At 36.0% G+C, this 16,687-nt stretch overlaps 4 protein-coding genes and 1 long non-coding RNA gene across 5 annotated transcripts in view; 2 read left to right on the forward strand and 3 right to left on the reverse strand.

The window, feature by feature from the left end:
- LOC105224889 (ankyrin-3) overlaps nt 1-16,687 on the forward strand; it is a 610,175-nt gene that overhangs the window by 419,202 nt on the left and 174,286 nt on the right. The gene's annotated exons all lie outside the window — the stretch shown is intronic.
- Nucleotides 4,184-5,558, forward strand: LOC125779520 (uncharacterized). Its single transcript, XM_049460878.1, has 2 exons — nt 4,184-4,297; nt 4,370-5,558. Exon 2 carries the CDS (start codon nt 4,483-4,485, stop codon nt 4,972-4,974), a length of 492 nt encoding a protein of 163 aa, XP_049316835.1. The 5' UTR covers nt 4,184-4,297; nt 4,370-4,482; the 3' UTR covers nt 4,975-5,558.
- Nucleotides 5,589-7,164, reverse strand: LOC125779576 (uncharacterized). The gene is made up of 3 exons (XR_007423350.1): nt 6,702-7,164; nt 6,473-6,637; nt 5,589-6,402 (listed from the first exon to the last, which is right to left on the reverse strand). It is a non-coding gene; the product is annotated as an uncharacterized LOC125779576 (long non-coding RNA).
- Nucleotides 11,502-12,124, reverse strand: LOC125779719 (uncharacterized). Its single transcript, XM_049460993.1, has one exon. The coding sequence runs from the start codon at nt 12,081-12,083 to the stop codon at nt 11,502-11,504; it is 582 nt and encodes a 193-aa protein (XP_049316950.1). The 5' UTR covers nt 12,084-12,124.
- On the reverse strand, nt 14,109-15,772 carry LOC125779720 (DNA N6-methyl adenine demethylase-like). Its single transcript, XM_049460994.1, has 2 exons — nt 15,740-15,772; nt 14,109-14,825 (listed from the first exon to the last, which is right to left on the reverse strand). The coding sequence occupies exons 1-2, from the start codon at nt 15,770-15,772 to the stop codon at nt 14,109-14,111; spliced, it is 750 nt and encodes a 249-aa protein (XP_049316951.1).

A 16,687-nucleotide genomic window follows, 5' to 3' on the forward strand; every position in this document is an offset into this window, starting at 1 on the left:
AAAATTATTTTAGATACCTGTGAAGCTATAGTTGATCAATTAAGTAATACATACATACATACATAAACTAGTAGTCAATTCTCTAAGGACACTTTGTAAAAAATATAACATAACATAAAAGATAAAATACATTAGTATTAAATAAACAAACAAAAATTCAATACTGAGATCAAAATGTGGTGTTAGTTCAAGTACACATTTGCATTTACAAAAACCTTGTTGTACAATGTTTTGTATTTAATACTAAAGTTGTAAACGTATAAGTTAACACCGGTAAACACAGTTGTAATAACTCGACCGGTGGAAACGGCTGCTCTTGTGTAAGCAAGAGAAATAAATAAAATAACATTTAAAAACCTAACTAAGTTTTTTAATAATTTATATTAATCGCTAAAATCTTGGAACTCTGGGTTATCGAATAGATGTTGGAATGGCTGACTTGATGAAGGAGAAATAACTTCATTCGAAATTATTTGTATTGGTACAGCTGGATGTGATGAATATTGCGAAGTAGACGATGAACGGTTGTAAAGCTGATAGTTATGATGCGAAAAATGTGGCGAGGATTTTCAATATTTATAAATGAGGTTTCCCAATTGGCCATGCAACAAAGTTTTGTCAATTAATTTTTTAGCAAACAATTGCTGCTCCTTATTTAATTTCCGATATATTACAGCCCATGCTTCTCCATAAATGCTCGCTTCATTCTTTTTTGGATTGCTTTCGGATTTATCCAAAAAGTTCACTGCTATCCTCAAGAAATCCTTTTCTGTGATCTTCTGTCTTTTATGTTAGGTTCTTGAAAGAAAAAATAAACACTAAATTATTTTTATAATTTCAGGTGCCAAATAATGCCGAGGAATGGAAAATAATTGCAGCCGAATTTGAAAGTAAATGGAATTACAACCACTGCATAGGTGCTATTGATGGAAAGCACGTCAATATAATAAAACCAGCTAAATACATATCTTGTTACTATAATTATAAAAAACAATTTAGCATAGTGCTGATGGCGATAGTCAGCGTAAATTATGAGTTTTTAGCAGTAGAGGTCGGCATGAATGGAAGAGCTTCTGATTCTGGTACATTTGGGCAATCAAAATTTAGAACTCCTGAATCTTCCACAACCCGGAAAATTGCCACTTTCTGAGGATATTCTACCTTATGTGCTTGTTATATAACACAAAATTCTGCAAATATTCGTAACAAATTTTGTAACTATTTTAGTAGTTGGAGACGATGAGTGGCAAAATAAATTTCTATAAAATGCCAAAATAAAACTTTATAATGTACAATATATTGTCTTTTTACTTACTCTTTCTTCATCGTCGCAATCTTCAAATGACAAAATACCCTCCATTTGAATTTCTTGGTCCATAAGGAAATTCAAGCTTTCAAAGTACCACAGTGTTGGTACATAAATATTTTCTGCGCTTGCTCTTGATTTCTCGCTTCTCCGAACTTTTTGCAATTCGCGTCTATAACAAGATCTTAAACCATTATACTTTTTTTTGACGGTTTCTAATGTAGCACTTTTATCGATTCCTTTATATTTTGTTAATAAATTATTCCAACTTCTATTTTTTCACTTTTATTTTTATATTTATCACTTTTCGTTTGCCAAATTGCCACATCATTTTTTAAAAGATCAATAAACTCTGATACAAAATCTTTATTTACACTTCCAATTGTGCGTCCGCGATCTTCACTGCTCAGCGACATGAGAGAAATGAGATTTTGTGCGCAGACAACGCCATACACGACACACATGTTCGCGAACATGGATCGGTACGCGAACAAGCCCATATACGAGTAAACCGCATGCGTACACATACCGATCGAATGCACTTGTGTGTCGTGTATGGGCTCTATTATTTACGTATTCTCCCATTCAATTGAAAATTCCAGAAAATGTAACAGTGTTAGTGAACACCTGAAAATGTTTCAGTGTGTTTGAGCAATCTGTTACCTCCGTCTTGCATGGTATAGAATTGCAAAACAATGCTATCCAATCAGCGACAATTTTGACACATTGTTTTATTCATGGATTGATGGCCACATAAAAGCACTGTTCCTACCAAATGCACAGGGATGTGTTTGTGGATTGTACTTCTCACTCGTCCAAATACGAATTAGAGGACAATGCAATAAAACATTCCACAGCGCCAACATAAGACAGAGATCCCAACAAATAGCAAAACAAAAAAGGGAATATTCATCAAAGCTGAAGTAAGAGTAAACTGTTATAGTGTAGACGAGTTGTAAAATAAAGAGTTGTTGAATTGAATTAAACAGCCCTGCAAGACGGAGGTAACAGATTGCACAAACACATTGAAACATTTTCAGCTGTTCACTAACACTGTTACATTTTCTGGAATTTTCAATGGAATGGGAGAATACGTAAGTAAGATAAAGAAAAACTATCGACATTATAAACATATTGTAATGTTAACTTGTTAGAATAGGAGAGGCGAATACCCAATATTTCAAGAAGAATAAACGAAAAGCGCAGTTTATTTTGGATTTTAAAGAGGTAAGTTCGCTATTTGATAATATGATATTTTATAATTAATTTCTAATTTATATATATATATTATTAATTTATTTTATATAGAGAAAACGAAAGAGGTTAACAAGAAGAAAAAGGTAAGCATTGTGAATTTAATGTTGTGTGTATAATTAAAAATTTTAATATTACAGAAATCATTTGGACCATTGGTAAAATTCAAATCTATTGCGTGCAGCAACCAAATAATGGAGTATGTTTTAAATTATTAAAGTTAAATAGTGTATATTTAATTCAAATATTTGTTATAGATTGTGCATTTTATTTTGATGTTATTATTAAATAAAGAGAAATAATAAAAAAACTGAGTTTTATTTAAAAGAATTTAATTTGCTAGATGTAACAAATGGGTAACAGATAATCTTGTTACTGCTTGTTCTTCCTAACATGCTTATATGTTAAAGGTAACAAACTGATAACCAAAATAATAACACTAACAGATATTCGGGTAACAAATACTTTTTGTTATCCATAACACATGGGTAAGCTAAGCGCTAACAAAATAATTTGTTACCCGTAACATACTGTGAAGAGATTTGCTAACAAATGTGTGTATTCTCTTAGAACAAGGCAGCATGCGATATTTGCCATTGGTTAGAGCGAGATAACCATTGAACATCAAATAGCTATGTGTTACTTTTTTCCCACTCTCTGAACAAAAGTAACAAATATTTTAACGAATGCAAAAGTGAACAATAACAATTCGCTTACACGTTTGCTAACAGCTACCCGTCTTGCAGGGAGTTTTGGTTTTATTCGTCAATCCAGAGATACGAACCTAGCAAAGTAAATTAGCAAGCAGTAAAAATCGTAACAGTATTATATTTAAAACTATATCTATGTGTATAAATAGCCTTTATTGAACTAATTATACATACCCACTAGAGATGAGCGACATTGCGATTTTTAAATCACTGTGATTTCAGTGATTGCTAATTTTAAATCACTGTGATTTTATATTGCTATTTCGATCGCAACTAAGTCGACATTAAAACGAAGACCTTTTGTTGTTGTTGTTGTAGCGGCAGATTCTGCCGATTTGACAGTGTTTGGCCGAATACAAGTCCGGGTCCCGTCCAGTTACGTACACCCGACTGCCATGGGAAGGACTGAACCTTTTGTCATTATTGGCGGTAAATTTGTTCTTTTCTCTTTTGGTTCCTGTAACTCTAGTCAAGTTTTTACTCCTTTCTTTTCACTACATTTTCGCAAATGTTGGAGCGGTTCGGCTACCTGAAACTTAGAGCTTATTGCATAGTTCATTTGTATGTTGGTATGATCCGCTTTTAATATTTTCAAAGAAAAACTATAAACTCCATAATTCATCAGAATGTTTTGAATACCCGCTAATAATATTTTCAAGGCCAAATTAATAACGGGAGTTTCCTAATCTTTGGGAAAATATTAATAACCCGTAATTTTTTTATTCCATACTTTTTCTGAAATTAATTAGTTACAATTCTTGTTTTCAACACAAAAAGCTTTCAAATTTGGGCTGACTTCATAAACGCAGTTTGCAATGCAACACTGCAATGCCTAGTGTTCATAATCGCCTCAGACAAAAACTTGGCAATGCCGCGTGTTCATTATTGCATGGCAATGCTTTTTTATGCGTAACATATGCCAAACTTGTGCATTGTTTTCATTTGTGATGCTTTAGTGGCATTTCATGGCGGCAAAAAGTATACAAAAAACAAAATCTAAATTTGTGGTGAAAATGGCGGATTTGTGGTAAGTAAAAATGGTTACTTTAAAGATTGTAGTTTTACTTATGATTTTTTAATATTTTCTGTATATTCATAGTGAAAAAAAGTGGACCCATGACAGGAAGAAATTACTTATAGAAATAAGATTGAAGTACGAGCCAGATTTCGGTGCAAAAAAAAAAAAAGAGGAACACACTTTGGGAGCAAATAATGCGGGATGTGAAGGGAATAGATAACACATTCCCATTCTCCAAGGACGAAAGTACCAGATGTTTTGTAAATATAATGGGCACCTACAAACGTATAAAAAAACGCAACAACACATCTGGGGAAGGCGCAACAAATTGGGAATTTTTCCAAACATTGGATGAAGTTTTCGGCAGCCGCAGTAGTGTCCTTGTGCCTGATGCCATGCTGGAATCTTCCCTTAATTCCTTAATGCAAGATTTAAGTAATGATCCACCCGATAGCCCTACGGTGCTGGACTTAGATGCAACATTACCTAGTACTAGCACTCCAAGAAATAAACTAACAAGAAAAATGAATGTGTTAGAGTTTTTAAACAAGGAATCGGAAGAAGATGCCAAAGTTATGAAGAAATTGCTGGACACGGAGGCAGAGAAGCTAGCAGTGGAGAAAGAAAAATTGGTCGAATTGAAAGAAATTCGTACACTGTTCCAGAAAATACTCGACAAATCTTAGAATTCGAGTATGTTTCATATTAAATTTTAAGTGCAATGAATTGTTTTTTGTTTATTTTTTTTCCTATAGGTTGGTACGCAGCTCTCAAGTAATTGCTCAAGAACAAAAATACATTATTTCTCAAGTAATGTTGACAGCTGGTTACGCATTGTGAATGATCCACATTAGAAGAGCAAGAGAGAATAAACAAAGTAAACAAACTTTGTGCGTATGCATGTATGTATGTATGTGTATGGTAACACAAATATTTTCATTGAGATTTAAGGAATGTTGTTGATGATTGGTTGGTTTTATACAACATTTCAAAATGGAATATACTTTATAATAATGATTTCAACTAATTTAGGATGAATTTGACGATTACTTCGAATTTCCTTCAAGAAACAATTGTTGATTTGATGTTTCTTCGCAAAACCAGGTTTGCCATATTCACATTTTATTGAAAAAAAGTATTAAAAATTAGTACTAGATTTCTTGAGAGCTGCGTACTAGCACAAGTAAGCTTATCGCAGGAACGTTTCTGGACCGTTTCTTAAGCGTTTTTTTATATGAAGTTTTTACGTTTCTTGAGAGCTGCGTACTAAGCTTATAAGTGCAAAATGAACTGACTGTGATTTTATTTTTATTTTTTCTTTATTGGGTTTAATAAAGTTAAAAAAACAACTATAACTTTAAAGTTTTAACTATTTTCAATTAGGCAGACAATAGCGTGGCCAGTGCATCCCTTTTTGCTTTTGCCTCCCTTTGTCCCGATGTAGTCGTATCTTCGACTATTTGGGGCTCAGTATGTGAGTTTTCTTCATCTATTTCATCGACTAAGTAGCCTTCATTTTCAATTATTATATTATGAACAATCATACATGCCATTGTAATTAATTTTGGCATATATGGACGTTGAGCTTCGATGTATTTGAGAATTCTAAATTTTTTTTTTAAAACACCAAATGCTTGTTCCACAACAACGCGAGTTGAAGACAGAATCGCATTGTATTTTGACTGCATTGGTGTTAAGAACCCGTTATCACGATAGGGCACCATAAGGAACGATTCTAATGGATACCCTCCATCGCCCAACAAATGGTAATTAGAACAGATTTTAATCTCCTTGCTAATTATAGCTTTCCTGACAGAGCTCCTTTGCCAAACTGATGCGTCGTGGCACGCACCTGGACAGCCGATAAATGCATCTATAAACCTCATTCGACTATCTACAATAGCCTGAAAAAAATATTTCCAGTTAATAATTATTATCATGCAAAAAAGTTCATTTTTTAATGATTGAATACGTTCCCTTTCGGTTGCGATAGCTGATTTCATCCTTGATTGGCTTCGAAATTGGAATATGAGTTCCGTCGATGCATCCAATTACAAAAGGAAAAGGATTATACCGCAGGTTTGTAAATTCTTCATTTACTTGTTTTTGTTCCGCTGCAGTTTTGGGAAATTTGATTACATCTCCCTTCAAGCGGCAAATCATTTTAATTATTTTCAGAAATACCTTATATGCGAGGCCAGCTGCCACACCAAACCGGTCGCTGACATCTCTGAAAGAGCAATTATTGCTTAGCTTCCAAATTGTTATTTGTAAAGATTTTTTCAACGTTATTGCTATACGTCCAGTTTCACTTGATTTCCACCAGGGCTTAATCGCAATCTGCAACTTCTTTACATTTAGGGTATTAGTTTTATCAACTTACTCAATACTCTACGTATTTTATAATAAATACCTGAAATGTACTTTTCTTCATTCGAAAATGAGAATAAAATACATCGTCTTCCATGCTTTCGATAACCTTACAAAAATTTTTGGTTTTTGGAATTCTTCTCCGTGAATTTTCGCTAGCTAATAATGCAAAACGACGGCGTTTTCTTTCGTTTATTATATTTTTGATAACACTGCTGCTTGATTCTCTATTATCAGCCAATTCTGAGGCTGTTTTCAAAAGAATACAGCAATATTCCTGCACATTCATTTAAAAAAACTTTGTTGTCGAATATGTTAGTGTTAGTGATGCAATGTACCAATCTTTTGCGCGTTCATAAATGCAGTAAAATGCCAACCATTTATTTGGCAAAGCAGTGTTGCCACGCAATATTGCTTTGCATTGTAAATGAATTTCTTTGCAGTGTTGCATTGCAAACTGCGTTTATGAAGTCAGCCTTGGTTTTAACAATAAGTAAAATTAAAAATTTTATTAAAACAAATTATACGATATATACAATACCCTGAAGAAAGTTGTTACTTTTCTGCTATTTGCTATTGTGATCGTAATTCATCATAGAAGCGAACTGCTATTTATAAAAAGTGATCGCAGTTGCGATTTGCGATTTTTCAATCACAGTGAAAAAATCACCGGTAGTGAAATATCGCTCATCACTAATACCCACACATAATTATACATTTATACCTACTAACCCACATATCGTCGCTCGCATGACCAACTAACGGAACTGACATTTACAAAATTTTACAGGAAGCAGTTTTAATATTTTTGATCCTTTATTCCATTGTCCCTGTCGAAAGGAATGCATGATATTTTCAGTCTGCTTTTCTAATTATGTACTCTGACGTCTACTCTTCAATATTATTATGGCAAAATGGTATTATATTGGATTTTAATTCGATTTTTTGATTGCAATGCAGATACCTTACCTTTGTGACATTTTTTTGCCTAGTTGCAGATACGTTTTTTTTATTTAAAAAAAAAAATAGGATTTTGAATTGAATTTTTTTTTAATCTTTATTGGACTATAGATATGAAATACAAAAATAAAAAAAATTAAATGAAAAAAATATTTGTAATTAATGAGGGATTTATAAAAATGTGTATGTTCACATAACTTGATTACTGGCGTATCTCCAGTAGTAAGCGATACTAAATCTTCGTATTTATTTTGAGGTATTTTAGGAGGAGTCGTGTTTAATTTTGAAATCTCTCGCGTCAATAAACTGACAACAGGGCGTTTTAGAGTCAAGGATCTATAATTTCTGTCTATATGTTTATTTTTAAAAAACAATTTGAAAGGTTGTCCTTTTTCTACTCTGTACTCAACCATTTCGGTCCAGTTTATTGGTTCTCCTGAGTCGTCTTTTCGAATGGATAATAGTTTAAGATCGGTCGACAATTTCTTGAAATTTAAAAAATCAGAATAATCTATGGTAACTACATCGTATGGCTTCTTTATCCGCGCCAGAATGAATATTGGGTTTAGTTGACTTGGAACATGAACATCACCACTTTTCTTTAAGGCGTAGGAGATAGCGCTGTGGGCAGAATCTCCTTCGTTTTGCCCATGGCAAGGTACCGATATTGTTAACTCTATTTCTTCAATATTAGTTGAGTTGTTTACTATATATAGTAAAGTAGCAACTGTCACTGAATTTTTGTTCTTACCACTACATCCGTCGGCAAACAGATAAACTTTTTTGCAGCCATTATTGTCATACTTCTGAAGAAAATGATAAACAGCAGTAGACACTTCAGATGCGCCTCGTTTGCTAATTCCTTCGAGCCACGTGTAGCAAGAACAGTCACCAGATGCAATATTATAGAATGTCAAATTATATACAGAAAGGCGTCTCTTATAAAATACAGTATTGTCCATTGAAATTGGAAGACTTATGACTTGCTGCATGTCAAAAGTTGCACACAGAATTGTCGGGTATATTTTAGCGACTTCTTTACATCCATTTCTAATTAGTCGAAATTGGTTTTTTCCTCATTGTGTATTTCAAACCGTTTGCTTAAATTATTTTTGACTTCTTCAGTTCATTTATGATAACTCATACATAGTCCACACTGATCTTTTTTGGGCCGATGGAATGACAAATTTTTTGTTTGAAATATCTTTCCATAAGTCGAAAGGCTGGCAACAGCGCCCTCTCCAATTTCCTTTGTAAACAAACTATACATTTTTTTATTGTCAGATCGCCGTTAAGGTACTCTCGAGTCGAGTTGTTACGGCAATAATGAGACTCCACTCGTGGAAATCTATGAATATGGCTTTCCACTTGAAGAGTTATAAGTCAATCTCTTCCGATGTAATTTTGACGACGATCTCCTCGTTTATCTTTGTGTACAACTCCTGTTGAAGTTATTTTAGACATCGCTGTCCTGACTACTTGTTCGGAAACTGCTAGTGTATTTAGGAAAAAAAAATGGCAAACTTGTTTACGTACACGATTTAATGGAAGGTAATATTTCTGACTATTTTTTTTTCTTGTGAGCGGACCAGCTGTGTTACGTTTTGTTGAATTTTTTTCAATATACCGTACAATATATTCCCTTTGGAATTGCAATGATCCCAATGCCCCAAAGTCTTTAAATATTAACTGACGAGTTTGTTCGGAAAAACAAAAACAGCTGCGGCTTTTCTTTTTACAAAGTTATATATTGCACGTAGGACCCAGTGTCCGTTTAGGTATTGTTTTGTTATGAATTCGGGTCTGATACTCCTTTCCAGAGTTCTTCAATTTTTGTGCCACTTTCTTTTTGTTAGATTTGGTAGCTTTATGTTTTTGAGCATGAGATTCACCACCTTCTACTTCATACATTTCAGGAAAATCATCAGACGTTTCTATGGAGTGTGAAGTTCCTGGTAAGGGATCATAATGCGTTTCACATGTTATATTTATGGTAAAATGAGTAGAGCAGAGCAAACAACCACATTTAAAGCAGGAACTGATAAAATTTCTGCCGCATCCTAGAACTTCACAAGATTGTTCCAATTTTTCTGCCATGTTTAAGACCTTCACTAAGGAAATTCTACATTTATTTTTGATTTAACAAAATATTTGTACACTTCTACTCCCTTTTATTATGCCACTATTCCTTTTGATAATAACACTTAAAAGATTTTTAAACTACACGTGTACCAATGAACATTACAATTGATGAGAATCACACGACATTATAACGGTAAAAATTATGGCACATAATTGCAGTAACATGTGTTTTTGTTCTTCTTCTTCCTTTTGAATTAATTTGGCAGTCACTGTTGATATGGGGTTATCACCGACACTGCAAAGAATTGCCATTGCAAGGCGTTAGCAGTGCAAAGCATTGCCACTACAAACCATATTCAAAAATACACAAAATTAAATTCTATTGAATCAACAGGTTTGCCTTTCTCAACTCATCTCTTTCATCCAATCCATCTTTTTTAGTGGTACTCATTTAATGTCGCAATTATAGTAATAGTAAAAAAAAAATAGTAAATTTGCAATATGGCAACACAAGTTAAATGAGCGCTCTTTGGCAACTGTGACAATATTACTATAACCGTGCGATTCTGTACTGTCATACTGTCTCTAGTTTCTAAATTTAAAATTTTAAGTTAGAGACAATTTTTGAGACTTGCGACGATTTTGCTACTCGGTAAGTGACAGTCACAAAATCTATTACATTTCACTGTTCAGAGATGTTTTTAAACTTGAATGAAAATTAATATGTCGTTAACAAATATTAAATTTTCTATAATATAGTCAAAACACATAGTTACCAATAAAAATAACGAAATTTATGTAAAATTGATTTATTTTTCATCTTTTCGTCTTTGAGTTGCTTACAAAATATAAAAAAACGACAATCGATTAATATCTATGATGATCTCTATTCAGTATATTCAAAATGGCAGACAAGAGTTCTTTTTGGTTTTGTAACCTGCTAACTACCAAATTTTGAGACTAACGCTAGAGATTGTTTAGTGAATAGTAACTAGTCACAAATTGAGATTTTGCCTCAAAATGTCTCAAATAGAGACTAGAGACTGGTTACAGAATCCCGCTATAAGTCTGTCATTTTTTCATTTGTAGGTAATAAAAAAGCTAAAATGCCGAGAATCAGTAACAAACAAAATCTTTTGAAGTTATTGGAAGTAGCAGCATTAAATGATTTAATGATTATTGAATTCTTTTGTGAGGACAATGGTATGTATTTAAATTAAATTGGTTTTATTTTAAATGACTACATTTTTTGTTTTGCAGAAGAGAGGAAAAGTAACGAAGATGAAATAATGGAGGACCTAATGCATGTATTGGCTTTAGGCGAAGAATGCAGGTACAGCGTACAATTTATTCAAAATATTGTACCGAAATCCAGGGTATTTTTAAATGAAATCTAATGGGAACTTGATGAAAACCGATTCAAGAAGATCACACGTGTCACTTGGAAAACTTTCGATGCTTTTTTGGATCTAATAAAGGGCAGCAATCTTTTCAACAAAATTCGGTCGGGCAAACAATTTCCAATTAAATGCAATTGTGTTGTATCACTTAGGTTCTAGCGGTGAAGGAGCTACTCTTTCGAAGATTGCAGGTTTATTTGGAATCAGTGATGGTGGTATCATTCAGGTCAGAATTCGTCAGTTTTCCTCATAACATTAACATGTTTTTATATTTTAGAATTTAACTGAACGCATAATTAAGTAAAACACTATAGTATAACAAACCAACAAATGTATTAAGAAGGAAATATCAAAATGGAAAATATCTTATATTGGAAAACAGATGATTACATTTTGGCAACTTATGAGCTGTTTAAGCTTTTCAATCGTTTGCGTTCCAATCTGACTTTTTCCATTTCTACTTCCATTTCTTTCTCCAACCGTAATTTTTGCATTTGAAAATTGTTTTCCTCTCTCTCTTTTTCAAATTCCAATTTTTTCGTTTCTAGTTCCAACTTCTTATTTTGGATTTCGAAAAGTAATGAAAATGGATTTGAATTGCTATGAGATCTTTTCATATTTCTTCTTGGTGTAGATGTGCGTGCAAAATTAGCGGACGGACTAACTACTTCATCTGCAGACGGATACATAATAACGGACGGACTCGAAGAACTTGTTTCGGGGTCTATCTCTGGGGTAATATATTCTATATATGTATCGTCCAACGCTGACACCAACTCTGTTGATTGATAAATCGCTGGTGGCTGAACATTTATGCGACGTCCAAATATCACGTGAATGTCTTCATAAAAAGGACATATTATTTTTATGTATTCTTCCACACTATGAGGATCACCACTTTCAAGTAAGTCTGCACCAGTGTGGCCTTTCCACTTGAGCGCAGATAAAAAAGTCGTTTTCAAATGCCTAATTTTAGCCCTCATCAAACCGTTGTGCTGTTGGTTTCTAAAAGCAGATCGTAAAATGTAAAATGATGAAATGACAAAAACTATATCAATAATACCTCAAAATGGTCCGGATTCTCTTTTATTGCGTCCACTATATTTATCAAAAGGCCTTTCGTTTAGCCTTAATCTTTTTTTTTATTAAATAATCAATTGAATATTAATAATAGAAGCCAATAATTAATTGTTAGGAATTTACTTACCGCATCCATTTCGTCTTTGTCGACGAAAAAAAGGAAAGTTTGTATTTAGCAATTATTTCATTACACGAATGTTTTTATTTTTTGATAGTACACTTTATTAACAATGTTTGTGCGAAATTTCGTGGAAAAATATCAAATAGTTTTAAGGGGTGGCTGTTAGAGGCCTTTTTTGGCAGAGCCTTGCGGTGACAATTCCCAAGGTCGAACAATTCAACTGAAACCATAAAAGTAAAAAAATTTCATTAGTTTAGTATAACTCCTTGTGCTTGAGCGATCGTTTTTATGATTTTTTTTTTTGCACACGGGAACGTTTTCTGCAAAAAATGAACTTTTTGGTCACTAGAAATTGCACAAAAAAATGCATTTCGGTGAAAAAAAAACTCGTGCAAGCACAAAAAAATTTCATTACGAACATTTAAAAAAAATTTAAGAAAATCGGTTCAGTAGTTTTCCTTCAATCCATGTCACCGCAAAGTCATTTTTCAAAAAACACCATTTCGATATATTCGCGTTTAAAGCTTCAAGTTCAGTTTGGGGCCGCGACGAGGCGCGCGGTTAGAAGTGCTGTAACTTTTTTTCTATTGCTCGAATCTTTATGAAAATTTGAGAAAATGTTCTCAAGGAGTTGTTCTTTAAGATAAAGCAATAAAAAATTTTCGATTTTTTGAAATTGAAAAAGGTATATAACCCCTTAAAACAACAAATAGACGCTGATAATTCGGGTGGTGGAGCACGGTGCTCGCTCGTTCCAATGATGTGGTTGGCCGTGGGGAAACGGTCGGCGCAATTATTCCACAGAAATATTAAATAAAACAAAGGTTTCATATAATACATATATTTTAAATATAATAAATTGGACAAACACTTACCACGTCTGTATCGCTAAACGGTCGCAAAAGGAGAGAGCGCGCGCAACTTTGTAGTTAGTGTTTAGTTGCGCGCGAATTAAAACATCGAAAAAACTTCGAAAAGAGAAAAAGAAAAGATTGATCTGCCGATACAGACGTGGCAAAAGAAATTGGGCAGGGGCGGCGTCAACATTCTCCCCGCCTTGCAGTATTACTGCAAATGCAGTTTACAATAAATTACTTAAAACTAACTTAACTAACTGGCTCCTGCACTTTCTCTTCCACGTCTTCTTTGCAGATGGGGTGGCCGACGAGACGAATCGAGTCTAGTTCGGTCCGGGAAATGCCGCTGAGATGAATCGAACCCCAGTCGGTCATTGCCATGCCGCCAATTTGCATAGAAATCACCACCTTCCGAGGTCGGCGAGACGACTCGAGTCTAACTCGATCCTGGGTAGGTGGTGAATGTGAGAGGCGTTGGCAGCCAGTGCACTTTATTGTGCCGATGTTATATGACGCCGGATATTGTATATCGCAGCGACGTATTTTGGGCGATGAGTTGGCCCATTGCCGCTGGTTGTAAACCGGGCAACATAAGCCGGGAGTAAACGTCCGTAGTGTTGCTTGCCTATCCTTGATGATACGGCGTGCATCTGCTTGACGTCGAGCGTCTCGTCCACGCCTTCGCTTCGGATGGGGTGGCCGACGAGACGAATCGAGCCTGGTTCGGTCCGGACAATGTCGCTGAGACGAATCGACCCTCAGTCGATCGTTGCCATGCTGCTAATCCGAAAGGAAGTTACCAGCATGCCGAAGTCGGCGAGACGACTCGAGTCTGACTCGATCTTGGGCATATGGTATGCGGGAGAGGTGTCTTTGGTCAGAGCTTTGCGTGACAGATGACGTTCGTTGGCACGGTTGTTTTTGTGTGGCGTGTGTCAACGCGTACGCCATTACTGCAGGTTGCTGCTGTGTGTTGTGTTAGTTGTGTGGTGTGTGGCTGTCGACTGAGTTGCTTGTCTGTTGCTGCGCGCTGCATGTTGATTTACTGTTGTTGTTGTGGCCGCCACATGTTGGTACGAGTATTGTGTAGACGGCTGTTGTGACGTCACATACGTTGCTGATTGGTCTTCTTGCTGCGGTTGCGACGGCGGCGTCTGCTGTTGCTGATGATAATAGGCTGTTTGCAGTTGATAACGCTGCTCGTATTGTTGTTGTAGCTGTAGCTGCATCTGCTGGTGGTGAAAGGCATCCGACAGTGGCGCCACTGCGTTGCTCGTGGCATAGTGTTGCTGGTGTGGTGGTGGATAGTGCGCTGTTGCTGATGAGGCCGCCACAGCTGATGATGGCGGCAACGATTGTGATGGGGGTGGTAGTGGTGGCGTTGCTGCGTCAGCATGTCGGTGCGTTGCAGCTGTGACAGCCGTTGCTGCCACCGTTTCAGCGGCGCCCGTGTAATAAGCGAAATTGTTGGTATTTGTCGCTTCAGCGCTGCTCGGCGGTGTGCTGCCTACGGATGTTGCTGACAGAGATAGCGCTGCTGCAGGCAGTGTCGGCACACCGACGCTACCATGCGTATCGGTGTGATTCGATGAGCCGGGCGCATAATTTGTTTCGCCATCATTGTTACTTTGATCTCGTTGTAGCTGGTGCTTCTGCTGATGTTGTTTCTGTTGTGTAAATATAAAATTAGTATTATTTACTCTACAAAAATGATTTTGTGTTATTGTTGAATTTTGTCTGTCGCCTTTGCCATTTATTTTTGTTTCTTCGAAGGGAACGGAACCTGTTAAAACCCAACCGAACACCGTACGTTGTGCAACGAGAGATCCGAAGATTTTCGATTTTACCCCGTTTAGTATGATTTTAGGGTAAAGATCCGCTCCAATCAACAAGTCAACCTTTTGACTCGTATGGAAATTATTATCCGCTAAGGGGATATTAGGTAACCTTTTGACAATTGAAGGGTTTATTGATCTGGATGGAAGCAATCCAGTCAATTTTGGCAGTACCAAAGCTTTCGCTTCTAGTTTCAAACTTTTGTTACGGGGCGAGCTAATTGTGATCGAGCATACCGATTGAACTCGTCTTGATTCGGTATTATTCAATCCTGCAACTCGCGCGCTGACCTTTTTGGTTGCCAGATGTAAGCGTTTTTGCAGACTATTGCTTACGAAGGTGACTTCAGATCCCGAATCAATCAGGGCTCTGACAGTGAAGGTGCTCTCGTTGTGACATATGGTCACCATGGCTGTACCTAAGAGCATGCTTCGACTGGTAGGCACATTTGAAATATTGGCCTTAGTAGAGGCTACATGAGATTTAGTAGAAATCTCAGTAGTGTCTGTGCTGTCAGATATCTGAGCTATTCCCTCACTCTGATCCCGGTGAATCATAGAGTGATGTCTCTGTTTACATTTATTGCAATTAAACATACTTTTACAATTTTTTACTTCATGTGAGTCTGATAAACAGTTTAGGCAGACGTGGAGTTTTCTGACAGCATTTAATCGTGCATTAGGCTGCATCTCAATGAATCTTTGGCAAGTTTTCAAAATGTGTGATTGAGATGAGCACAGTTTACATTTGATATTGTTTGTCTTGGCGTGATGGGCATTGAGGGGTTTAGATCCAATCCTTGACTGCAAGGCTGGTATCCGATCTTCACCATCAGCCGACTTAATTTTGGGTTGAGTACCTAACTCGCCTTTGAGATTTGATACTCTCTCAAGCGTTTTAACCCGTTTGGTTAGAAACTTGTCTAACTCAGCCCATTTTGGGATCTCTGAATCCGTATCCAGAGATTGTTCCCAAAGCGACAGTGTATAGTCCGGCAGTCGGATAGAACACAAATACGTGAATATGGCATCCCAGCTATCTGTATTGATGCCATGTATTTGTAAAGCTGAAATGCAGCTATTTATCTCCCTATGTAAATTTCTGAGTTCGGTCTCAGATTCTGTAGAAATATGCGGAAGCTTGAATAATAAATTCAATTGTGTGTTGACAAGCACTCGCTTGTTTTCATACCTACACAACAAATTATTCCACGCCAATGCGAATCCGTCATTCGTCAATGGCGCTTTCGAAACAATAGCTTTTGCTTCACCTCGCGTTTTTGGTTCAGATGGAATAACTTTTCTACCGGAAATAGCCTTGGGTTATTCCCATAAATGGCGGCAAATAAATCCCTAAAAGAGGACCATTGCAAAACATCGCCATGAAATATTTCGGTATCACATGGCGGTAAATTGATAGAATACCTCACGGGTTCTACAGTTTGTTGTAACCGTTCAGGTTGAATCACTGTAGAATTTGAAGTAGGGCTTTGGTTGAACGCCGTAAGGTTGTGCATGTGTTCGCCCATCAAGGCCGCGCAACACACATAAGCGTGGTAACAGCTTGTATATTTAAGTTTGAGGTCGTCAATAGAGCTTGTGTCAGAAGGATCCACTTTTGGCAAACACAACTTGTATTCTGACTTTACCTCTGCCCACAGAGATTTCAGTTCAGCTTGTTGAACTTCAAGAGA

This window comes from Bactrocera dorsalis, chromosome 6 (assembly GCF_023373825.1).
Source record: "Bactrocera dorsalis isolate Fly_Bdor chromosome 6, ASM2337382v1, whole genome shotgun sequence".
NCBI lineage: Eukaryota > Metazoa > Arthropoda > Insecta > Diptera > Tephritidae > Bactrocera > Bactrocera dorsalis.

What these genes read in the sequence shown, in the direction of transcription:
- LOC125779520 (XM_049460878.1), top strand. Translation starts at nt 4,483, where the DNA reads ATGCGGGATGTGAAGGGAATAGATAACACATTCCCATTCTCCAAGGAC.
- LOC125779719 (XM_049460993.1), bottom strand. Translation starts at nt 12,083, where the DNA reads ATGAGGGCTAAAATTAGGCATTTGAAAACGACTTTTTTATCTGCGCTC.
- LOC125779720 (XM_049460994.1), bottom strand. Translation starts at nt 15,772, where the DNA reads ATGCCCATCACGCCAAGACAAACAATATCAAAT. An exon ending in CAAGACAAACAATATCAAAT is followed by an intron (nt 14,826 to 15,739) that starts GTAAACTGTGCT and finishes TTTACACAACAG; the next exon opens with AAACAACATCAGCAGAAGCA.